Below are 12,416 nucleotides of genomic sequence, written 5' to 3' on the forward strand. Positions count from 1 at the left end.
CTCCCCAGGTAGAATTTGTTGTTTGGTTCTTGGTCGCGAAAGCCCGCATTATCATAGCGGCGTGACCACTCCTAATTGGTTACGATACATCAATATTGCCATGTATAAAACCATATCAACACCCACTAAATATAATTTAATATTGAAATCTTAGTTCAAGGAATATTTTTCATCAATAGAAACTTCTTGATGTTACTCCAGTACTCCCTGTCAAATACAGCCAAAACAAAGTCAGCTTGGACGTTCAGTTGTGAGACGTGACAAAATAAACGGTGCCAGCGATAGATTTCGAGTATGAAAGAACAAAATAAACGCAATCAAAGGCGCCGACCACGCGCGTTGGAAATAAATAGAACACGTTGCGACGAGAAATCTCACCTGCATCTTTCACTCACGCAAACGCACACACATGCTATTTCTGTATATTGAATACGTTGGTAACGGAAGGGACAAGTTTAAATCATCTTTGTATTAACACAACTTGAAAGCAACAGTCTCACAATGAATATATGTTTATAAATTATCAAACTAAACAATCAATGAAGCGGACTGCGACAGTGTTAAGACGAAAAGACAAGGCTAAGACGAAAAACATGTGACAGTACAATCTCAGACTTGTATTACTACTAGTCTGAGGTACAATTAAGCTCGTCTACTACACGCCCGAGGACTATACGTTCAAGTATCCAACTTCCCAATACAAAACATGTTTACTATCAACAATAATTTCTAGTACTGGCTGGATAATTGCGTATTATCAGTTGACATCAGACATATATGTACATGATTTTTTGAACAATGTCTCAAATTTCCGAAAGAATATTCAAATAAGTTGGGATAAATACGAATTGAATGTCCATCTTGTAAAAAATCAGCTAAACAGTTCACCACCACGATTATGGTGAATTGTCGAGTTATCAACGAAGACGAGCGAACGTCTCCGGTCATGAGCTGGCTGGTTCGAATTTATCCACTTTTACAGAGATGAACATTGCGTTCGAGTTGAGTTACTAGTAATTACAAGCCTGATTTACATTTTTCTTGTGGTGTTTTTCGTCAATGTATTAAATATAAGTGCGTTGGGAAATAGCATAATTATATTGCGTTTTAGTGAAAGAGGCTGTGTCACAACGCGTTCTATTTACTACCAACGCGCGTGGTCGGCGCCTCTGATTGCGTTTATTTTGTATTTTTATTTTCAAAATGTACCATTGGCTGCGTTTTTTTTTTGTTACGTCTCGCAACTGAACGTCCAAGTTGACCTTGTTTTGGCTGTAAAGAGTTATACTACTATATAGTTTATTGTAAAGGTCGCAATTTTATTAGCATGAAATGGCTCAAGTCCTTGATTTGTTTGTCTTTGTAGTAGAGACACTCTCTGTTCTCCACTTATATCGGAGAACGGGAACAGTATTTGTTCCATCACAGTCCATCTATCTATAGAAGGACTGTGGTTCCATCAATGCCAGCGAAGAACCTCAAGGACGGGGCACGTGAACAGGCTTCAGAATCACGTGACACGTCCAAAATGGCGACTGTTGTCAGTGAGTGAGTTGCTAGGACGCTGTGATTTCCGTCGTCGTTAAAAGTTTTCCTCTGAAGTTCAAGGTAATACACGTGTTCTCTTATTTAATGCAACTTCGTGTTGTCGATGCCGTAATATTTGCGTCGTCATACGACACTTTTGCCGTGTTATTTTACACCTGGTGTTGAATTTCAATTGTACTTGATGACACGTAGGGTAATGTTGAATTCAGCGAAGTGTATGTATTACAGTAATTTGTTTGCGACCATTCGCACTTCCACTTCACCAAGTATTGTTTACCCCGAGGCATGTTTGTAACAACCACGACAGTTATATGCATCCGGATACATTTATGTCTCGTATTTAGAGTTATTGCGACTGAATCTAAAATGTATATAAGTTGTTTTTCCTTGGCAGTGATTTAATCGATCGTATTTATCGCGTGTATATTGTTTGTTGTTACAATGGATACGTTTTTGATAATGACGACACGGCATTTGTGAAACGACCAGTCCCTGTAGCCGACCGACGGGCTGTCATTGGACTTTTTTTTTTGTTAAAATTTTGTTTGGTTTTCTTGTTATGATACTAAATCTTTGTCGATACAGTAACTGTGTGTTTATAAAATTATCCGCGATTTGACCTGAGTGTATACACAGTCTCTCAGTGTTGAGGGACTGTGGTGTATAGTATATTCTGGGGAAGCACAAATATTTGTTTAGTAACCGTGTGTGGAGCGAAGACATTCGTTTGAAACGTCCTCACACAACACAACGCTAGGCATAAATTCTCGTATATTGGACACGGCCAGGGCTCTGAAATGGAAGAGGCGTTACTAGTAAATTCCCCTTCAAGTTCCACAGTGATTTAATAAAAAAACTCGTTACAATGATATCTATCTGACTTTTGCAAGAGTGGGAGTGGGGAGTGGTCAGGGATTGACCATTTTAAACTTGGGGTAATATACAGTGCAGCTGTGCAAGATGTTTTCTCCTACTTTCTTTTCTTTTTGGGGCAATTATTTTTTCTTTCTTGCTGCAACATCATTTCCCCTCAACTCAGTAGCACATAATTTGTTTTACTGTCTAGTGTTCCAGCAGATGGTGTTTCCAAGTTTGTCCCTCCCCTTCCCTCCACTCCCCAGAGTTTATAATGGTTTATCTCCCATGATACAACACATGACAATGTCATTCTTGTTCAGATGGAATCTAAAGTCATGCTTCAAGTCATTTGCCATGGTGTCAAGTACACAATAACACTACAACATTTCTTTTCTTAACGTTCCAGCCATTAAACAGAAAGTTTACCAAACAGCAATGATGGCTGGAGTATCTCCACGGTTACCATACATTGACGATTACGAGAGACCTCCCAGTCGTCGCTTAGAGGTCATTGAAGACAGGTTGCTACATCAAGAAAAAACTACATCATCGCTGATTGACAGAGCGTTTAAAATAAAGGAGGATATCATTGACACTTTGAACTTGACACATGGAACATGGCAGGGTGAAAAACAATCACGGGAATTACTACAGGAACATATTAGAACAATCACATTAGTTGTGAAGAGGCTGAGCAGAGAAATTGAGGTATACCGGTAGTCACTTATTTTTTTGATATTTTTGTGATTGAATTTTTTCATGCATACTGACAGATGTGTGGCTGGGATTATTATTCTATGCAGTACGAACCTCAGGAAAACAGTCTGATTGATTGCGCTTGTCATTAATTTTTGATTATTTGAACATTTATTAAGGTCGTTGGCTACCATTAAAACACATTATTAGATTTCCTTGACTTTTATAGTGTTGATTTGTTCTATATTGTTGTTCACAAAAGCAATATAAAAATATCTGACCAACAAACTTCACATTGCCCAAAAAACATCAAACAGCATTTTTGAGATATTTATCATTGGTTTTTATGGTAAAAAAAGTCTCCCCATATCTCCAAATTTTTTTTGGTAACATATGGTGAAAGAAACATAGGTATAAAATTGGTACTTACGCTTGTCATAAAATTATGAATTATTATAACTTAAAAACAACTACCGGTATTTGCATTTAGTCATTTTGTACTAGGTAAAAACAAGAGTTGATATGTTTCCAAATAATTATGTAATATTTTTGAAACATTTATGTGATAAATTTATTGACTCTATTTAGTAGACCTCAAATATAAATAAATTAAGGCATACTGTAAAAGGGTTAATTATTCACTGGGTATTAATTTTGCTTATTTCGCTGACTGGAAATGCGCTAAATTAAAACCTAGTGAATATGTAAAATTTAGCATAGAACACATTATCTAAATGATTAAACCATGAATTTAAAACCCACTGAATATGCCTGGATGGTAAATCAGCGAAATTCAAACCCAGTGGAAATTAGTCATTCTACAGTATAGTATTTTTTCTCCACTAAACAGTAAATAGGTATGTTTATTGACACATTTAGTGACAGGACTTGAGGTTTTCTTAAATGTGTGTAATTTTGTAATTATGTATTTATTTTATTTTCATATTTCTACATTCTGCTTTAAGATGTGTTGTCCATGTTTTAAAGCTAAGAATAAAAATTCTAAAACGTTAATTTCCTGATGAAACAATAACAATACTGTAAAAATACTTTATTTTCACTTGTAATTAATTTCTGATATTTTAACTGAAGGAATGATTCAGTGAAAATAAAATCCAGCAAATATACTCTTTTTCCTATATTTTACATTCAACTCGTCAGAAATCAGTGAAAATAAATTCCATATAAAACACACAAAAGTCTTTTCAGCGAAAATTAATTTCAGCAAAAGTACTTTACAGTATAACTTATTGCTTTATATTTTGTCAAGAAGAGGAAACATCATTGATTGATAGCTTTTAATTGTGATGATTTCCTATCATGTTGTTGAATTGCTAGAGAAAAATAACTAATTTATCATTCAATCTGATTGGCTAACTAATAGGATTACAGTAATTTTTTCCTAGTCCCATACTAGTATTTCATTATTTTCAACATCTGCTGCACATGGATAATATTCTGAAAACCAAATTTAATTAATTTGACATTGATACTTGGTAGACCTTCACAATGTTAAGGCTACAGTCATTAAATTGGATCAGTGAACTTTCATAGCCACAATTTTTTTTTCTGAAACTTCACTTTCAAGTCAATCAAATTTACTTCTGTCTTTACAGTATACGATGTTGGATGTTTTGAGATAAGTAGATCAAGTAATTGTGTTTTTCTGACTCCTCCTATCAAGTGTAAAATATAGACTACAAACATATACATGTTTTGTGTTTCGAATGTAATTGTAAAAGTTTTAATTGTTCATTTATTTTTGCTCATTTCTTTGATAGCTAAATGAGATAATTAAATCTTTTGAATATATGCAAAATTAATTAACCAGTGAGTTTTTAACCTAATGGAGATGCATGCAAATTTAAATTTAAAATTTAACTCATTTTTTTCAATACACCTTTCTTTAGACTCGCGTATCTGTGTCGTCTAATTGATGTACCCGGTATATGTGAATACATACATGTATAATAAGCAGTGTCGTCCAAAACATGCTTTAATTATGTTTGGTTGTGTTGTTATTTATTTAGAATATAATAAATGTCTGAAAAAACAACAACATGAATTTTCATTGACAAATAACTTCAGATCAAAGATCAACATGATAAGAGGTCTTACCTTCATATACTATGGAATACTTTATTTTCGCTGGAATAAATTTTCGCTGAAAAAACTTTTTGGGCGTTTTGTATGGAATTTATAAATATAGGAAATATAGGAAAAAAAGTATATTCGCTGGATTTTATTTCCACGGAATCATTCCTTCAGCGAAAATAGCGAAAATAAATTCCAAGCGAAAATAAAGTATTCTACAGTATTGATGACTGAACCCCCTAGGTAGGTGTAGTCTAGTATGGCTAAACTTTCTACTTAGGTGCAACTCAGTGTAGTTAAAGTCCTTAGCTTGGTGCGACTCAGTTATACTGAACTCCTTAGTTCAGTATAATTTAGTGTCACTAAACTCCCTAGTTAGGTGCAATTCAGTTTTACTGAACTCCCTAGTTAGATGTATAAAGTCTTTCCTAGATTTATTATTATTTTTATGAAACATATTAACTTATAAACTATTTTTCATTGTTGTTCTTTTCAAACATTTAATTTTGTCTAGATATTGGAAGATCAAGTAAGAGATCGGGATAACACAGGAGCAACCACCAATAGGGATGTGAAAACGCTGGAAATTCACCACGTTGGCAACGTTGTTGACTTGCGGGGACGAGTTGCTCGTTGTGACGCTTCCATAGCACGACTATCAGCTGACCTGCGAACAGTATTTGAAACAGTCAGTGTTTTGAATCGTCAATTACAAGAAAACAACTCAGCAGTAATGAGTGCAATACGAAGACTTGATCACAAAGTAAGAAGAGCTTGAGTGGTCAATACTAGTGTATTCTTATTGGAAAGACTTCCTTTCCATCCTTCCTCTAATCCTAACTCGACCTCCCTCTCACCCCAAACCCCCAACCCCCAATTCAATTATAAATTTCTTAAGAGAGAGCTTAAGAGTAGGGGTACTAGGCTGAAACGTAATGAGTTTTATTTAACTTTTTACAATAGACGTTAATATTTCAACAATAATTTATTGTTTCTGTTTTTAGTCTGCAGCATTCGCATTTCGAATATATTTCATTTTAAAATTCTATACTGTGAAACTTAATGTCTTAATTCAAAAAACATTTGCACTGCGATCATTAATATTCATTGCTAATTAAAATTCATATAGCTCATTAATATTCATGACCGACAAACACTCCCGTTGGGCTGGCGAGATCCCTGGGTAGGGTTTGTGTTAGGTTTCGGGTTGGGGGAATGCAAAAGAAACTCTTTCCTTGTTTTTAATATCACACCACAAGGAATCACCCATAATTCTGTATCATTTGTGTTGTTGAATATTGCTATTGCTAAGTTGTTAAATTTATAACTAATCTTTATAGAATATATGCCAGAGAATACAGGGATGTGTAACAGAAGACATAAAAGATGAGAATATCATTCCATTCGTTAAAGCATCAGTCATTGTGCTGTGACATGTTAACTATGGGGGACCAGGCAATGTAAACAGTTCATCCTGAATGTGCGCTTGCTTAGTGAGGACTAAGGTCTGCTGTATTAGGCTATATCAAATATGTAGACTAAAATGTTCACAATGGTTTAAAATGTCATACTCAAATATAATATTGTAATTCGGGTTTCATAATGTAATTGACTTTAAATGCTAATGTCACTGCTGAGATCTTGTTGAGAGTGAGAAGGTTACAAGCCTTTGCCTCTCAAATGTTTTTTTTTTCTGTCATCGGGTCCACTGTTCTAGATGCCATGGTTACAATGTCAGGGGAACAGTTAACTAAGGATGGGATAAAATTGAAAACTATTTGAGGGGGAATACAAGTCTTGTGGATTTCTCGATCTCATCAATATCTTGATGGTCATTTACGTCTATTGTCAATTACATGATCAAATGTGGCTAAATTGTTCTCGCTAAGCCATATTCCATTGAAAAACATAATCAACATATTACTTTGATTTTGTATGTGTGTGCTGTAACCTAAAGTCAAACTTTGCATTCCATTCAAATTCCATGAGACGTTGAGAATAAAAGAAAATATGGCACCAGCACGTCCCTGTATTCTATTTTCTCTTATTTTGTGAATATTAATAAATAATAACAAGCCAATTTGTAAGCTAACAATTCAAACAAAAACAATCAATGCTCTGGTCCCGAATATTCAGCCAATAACAATGCAGTCTTCATATCAAAGTGGCAATGTGCATTGATAACCTGTTTGGAAAATTTATTAAAATTTACTAAAAAATTATGTAATTCATGTTTTTTTCACCAATCAGACAAGGATACTAAAAGTTTCAATGCACAAGGAATAAAAAGAATTGCATGCAATATATCATGGAGTGAACTTCTTTAACTAAGTAATGAATGAAAAACTTTCATGCATGTTTCAGATCACTTCGATGGATAACAGAATTGATAACACTTCAGTACAGCACATTACTAAGATAACATCGGTAGAAGGCGAGTCAAGCACGGCTGTCAAAAGACTGGATAGTAAAACAATGGGTCATTTGCAGGAGATAAAATCCACGCTAGAAGCCACTAAAAAATACAATGACACTGAAAGAGATCGACTGGCAAGACAGTTTGTACAGCAGTTGGAGGTTTTGCAAACGATGAGAGATGCAAAACAGGTAAACATTACGACAACTTTTTATCAGTACAACACACTGGCACATTACAACACTATAAACCATTTAATTTTCTAGATTTAATGATTTAGCTCATGAGAAAAAGCGCTGTGTCTTCATGTCTTTAGGACCCCAGTGAATTTGTCACTGGTACAAAATCTTAAAATGTTCACTGACAAAAATTTATCTCTCGCGAATTTAAATCGGTTCACTGTATGTTGTTGTGTCATCTGCATGCTACCGTAGTAACCACATAAGTGAGAATAGAACAGATAACTTCCATGACCTTCCATGAGAACTCTTTCACATAAACTAAATTCTAATAAATGAATCATTTCAAATTAAATGGTTTGTACTGCTTTTAACATTGTTGTTTTTTTACAGTTGCCTGAATTCTATATTTGATCAGATTTTAGACCTGCCGGAATTCAAAGCCATTCACAATGAACAACTCTGAATTATACACCTGTAATTTTAAGCAATGTAAATGCTCTCTGCTACTGGAAGGTATTGTTTGCAGTGCATAGTTGCGGGCCTTGTTATAATAATGACTGCACTGCACTGTGGTAATATGTAAAGTAGGTAGTAATTAAGGAACCATCTCTAGTTATAGGTATCATGTGTGAAAAAGACAAAGTAATTCGTTTAAGCTAATTCGTTTCATTCATGAAATTGTAATATTGTCATTCCAGGACAAGTTTGAAGACAGGATGGATGCACGATTTCAGAGACTTGAGAAGCGTATAGAGGTACTTGAAAATGCAATGAGCCAGGATCGTGAAACTGCAAAACGAAATGACTCTGAACTTAGAAGGTACTGGGAAGTGAAATTAGACCAACGGCAGGAACATTTTGACAAGAGACTGCTAGAAGAAATGGAAAAAATGAGGATTGAAAACCGACGAGGATTTCAAAATGCCCATGACAGTATAAGCACCACAAAGAATATTCTCGATAGCAAACGCAAAATGCTGGCAGAGCAGATGCATAAGGAGATAAGAAGCATTAAAAAAATGGTTGTGTTGGTGTGAAAGCAGTTGAATGACTACTTAATCTTTACTTTCTTTAGTATTAATGGGATTTGTATAAATGTGCTGACTATGTATATATATTATTATTATATATCACATTCAAAAAGTCATACTGTTGTAAACCATTTAAATTTCACAAGAAATACATATTTGTGAGCCTGGGAAAATCAAAAAAATTTGTAGTAGCAAAAATATGATAGTTTATAGTATTTAGAATACATATAGTGCCTTCATTATCAAGAATAGTGAAAATATTATTTATCAAAATATTAAAGTCTTTATCCTGAAAGGTACTTTATTGAGATTAGCCTAAGTGGTCTTAACCTACCTGCTTTCTTCAGCCTTTTAACCGTAAGGGAGTGGGCATATGAGAAAATACAAAAGAAATTAATATTTTTATAATATACTGATTTCAAAATAAACCTGCTATTTTGGTTTTATATGAATTCCTAGGATAGATCATGGTTTTTGTAGCTACATTTGATGGTGTTGTTATTCGGAGATAATATTGTGTAATATTGTTACTCATCGTCTTGCAAACTGTGAAAAGTTGGTGCCGTCCGTTGTTTTTGTTATCTTGTTATATTAATTCTCTGCTAATACAACTGTCCATGGAACAGACTCCGAATACAGTATTCTAATAAGCCCATCTATCTCTCCAGCAATCTCTTGTGATGATAATGTTAATTTGACTGACTTAAAAACCTTTGTGAATCTGCAATTTGGTCTGTATCCAAGTATTCCCTGTGTCACTACAGACGTTTGTCCTGACATGACATTATTACCAAACTATGTTGGTATTACCTCACTTTGACAGCTGAAAACATTCATGGTGAATGCTTTAAATAACAATGTATTTGCTTAAACACTTCAAGAGAAGTTTTAAAACCAGATGATATTCAGTTACTAATCATTATAATTAAGATTCCATATTCCTGGTGTTAGACGTAAACTTCACTCACAAAATATAAACCCCGCTGAGTTTATATTATAGCCACGAAACCCTGCTATGCAGCCGCTTCACTGAATGTGATTTCAAAACACTGGCAGTACTCGTATGCATGTTATATTTATTGTTTGTAATCACACACAACTTAACCATTCAGTGAAGTTAGCTGATGTTGCAAACTAGCAACTGACTGAATGACTGCTGCCTAGGGGTAGTCACCCATAAAAAGATAGCAAACAGCAATAACTGTTCTGAAACAAATTTTTAACCAATTAAAGGCAATTCAAGCCAAATTCAAATTTTTCACTGGTGAGCATGTTACTGCACATATATGCAATGCATTATGGGAGATAATCTTTCACTGTATACACACTAATGAGAAGTTCATTATCGCAATAAAAACTCATTCATTAAATATAATTTGTTTGAAATGATTTCAACAATGTTAGATTTCATATCAATTATAATATAATACTTTTTCATCCCATGTCACAGTGCAAAATTTCGAGATATGAAGAAATAATCTCACTAAAAATGTGAAAGTGTAAAAATGTCACTTGTATCTAAAAAAAAATAATCCGGTGACCTCAATTTAAAAACAAATTTTTTTGGTATTCTTATGTTATGAACTCATAATAATGGAGGTATGAAAAGAAAATAATGAATAACATGACATATAATCTTCAATTGAGCTTAAACCACCTTAATCATCAAAAGAATTTTTCATTTCTGAAATATATAATATTCTGAAAATTTGTATACGCTGTTATGTGTACATAAAACTGTATAAAACTTCAAATTTGGTATGTACTCAATTTTTTAAAGTCCTCATTTACAACTTCTATTGTCCTGTGTTGCCACAAAAGGAAATAGAAAACTCAGCATTATTACAGTGAAAATCTGCATCTGAGTTTTATACCTAACATGTACACCACGTACAGCTAAAAAAAAATAGTTGTTTTTAGTATATTTTTCTAGTATAGTTTTTGTAGCTGATCAATATTTGTTTCAGCGTACTTAATTTTATTTTCATAGTTTTTGACAATCATAATGGAATGATAGAGATAAATAAATGTATTTTGTAATTGTTGTTAAATTTGTATACAGTATATATTTATAAATGAATAGGTTTATTAGATTTTACTAAAGCACAAATTTTATATTAATATTACTAATTGAGTTGCATGTGACATTTTAGTGCATTTGTCTATTACATTTTAAAGTTTATTTCAAAAACTTGAATGGTAATTTTTTTTTTACATGTATCCAGGGGTGAACATTATATCGTATTAAGATATAAAACTATTTGTTGAGTTACATGTACATGTACTCCAATAATGTATTTTTTTGTATTAAGTACATCTGGTGTTCTCTATCAACTTTTAATATTTTCAAAAGCATTTCTAAAGCACGGAATGTTGGCAAATCCTCATTCAAAGAGATGCATATAAATATGAAAAGCCCCATCAAATTTGTTGTAAATTAAATTATACTTATAATGTGTACATATTGTTAGCATAAATTCCACTGTAAACTTGTCAAAAAATATTGAAAAGAGCATAATTGGCTAAAATCATTTGCATATCTATATTCTGCCAGTTCTCAGGTTTCTAGTTCATCCATTGGTATCAATGTACGAGTACCTGACAAGTGTGACATTTTGTTAGACTTCAAACTTACATATTGAATATTCGAAACATTTAATGGTTTGAATGGTGTATTAACATTGAATTGTTAGATGGGCAAAACTCATTGTCTTCAATTATAATAATATACCATTTTATACCTAATTTTGCAATGAGTTAATATTTATTAATGCATGTAACAAACAAAACTTGTATAAATTGAATGCCTGGCACATGTAGTTGTGACAATTCATTTATGTTTTGTCAGTCTTACATTGATCAACTAAACATGCCATATTTTGCCACCCTCTTCCAAGTGCCTACTGCTAACTTTGTGATAATCATTTCTGTAAATATTATTAGTTAATATGTTTAGTCTTCCAATAAAGAAATATTGTAAAGAGACAGAACAAATAAATAGCAATTATAAAACGAGCAGGTGTCAAATCTCAGTATTATTGAAGTGAATATGGATTTTATAAGACGCACCTGTAAATGTGATCATTGTGGATTTATTCCACATGCCTACTGCAGGCATTTTTCTGGTATGATTTTGACTGTTCTGAATTCCAGGATCCCCCCAAAAAGCATTATCAGTTTTCAAGTTAGAGCAACAACAACTCCACCCTATATAGCACAGCTTATAGCTGCATGATAATTTACTCGTGTTAAAGATTAAATAAGAGTCACAGAGTCTATGAAGTCTGAAGTGCGCCACCAGTGGTGAAACTTACCTCATTGCACATGTGAAAAATTTGAAAATGTTGAACTTTGACCCACCATTTTGAACGCGCTTTACTTTTGATACAATTTGGATCAAAGTGTCCTTCTGGAAGGTTACCATATTTTGAAATTTATTTAACTATTTTAGGCTAGGTGGTACTCCAAAGTAGAAAAGTCTGAGACACGCGTCAAAATCAATAATTATGTAATACTTGTGACAAAAAAAATGTGATTTTCATCCCCCCATCTATTATGTTGAATCACAGTCCCTCTAGATGATGGAGGGAC

At 33.4% G+C, this 12,416-nt stretch overlaps 1 protein-coding gene across 1 annotated transcript; it reads left to right on the top strand.

Annotated features, from left to right (window-relative positions):
* The first annotated feature begins 1,522 nt into the window (after positions 1–1,522).
* Positions 1,523–11,840, top strand: LOC100372580 (protein FAM81A-like). The gene is made up of 5 exons (XM_006818274.3): positions 1,523–1,608; positions 2,813–3,114; positions 5,711–5,959; positions 7,561–7,803; positions 8,493–11,840. Exons 2-5 carry the CDS (start codon positions 2,842–2,844, stop codon positions 8,829–8,831), a joined length of 1,104 nt encoding a protein of 367 aa, XP_006818337.1. The 5' UTR covers positions 1,523–1,608; positions 2,813–2,841; the 3' UTR covers positions 8,832–11,840.
* Positions 11,841–12,416: the final 576 nt, after the last annotated feature.

The sequence above is a fragment of the Saccoglossus kowalevskii genome, chromosome 13, assembly GCF_978046115.1.
Source record: "Saccoglossus kowalevskii chromosome 13, keSacKowa6.1, whole genome shotgun sequence".
In the NCBI taxonomy this organism is placed as follows: Eukaryota; Metazoa; Hemichordata; class Enteropneusta; family Harrimaniidae; genus Saccoglossus; species Saccoglossus kowalevskii.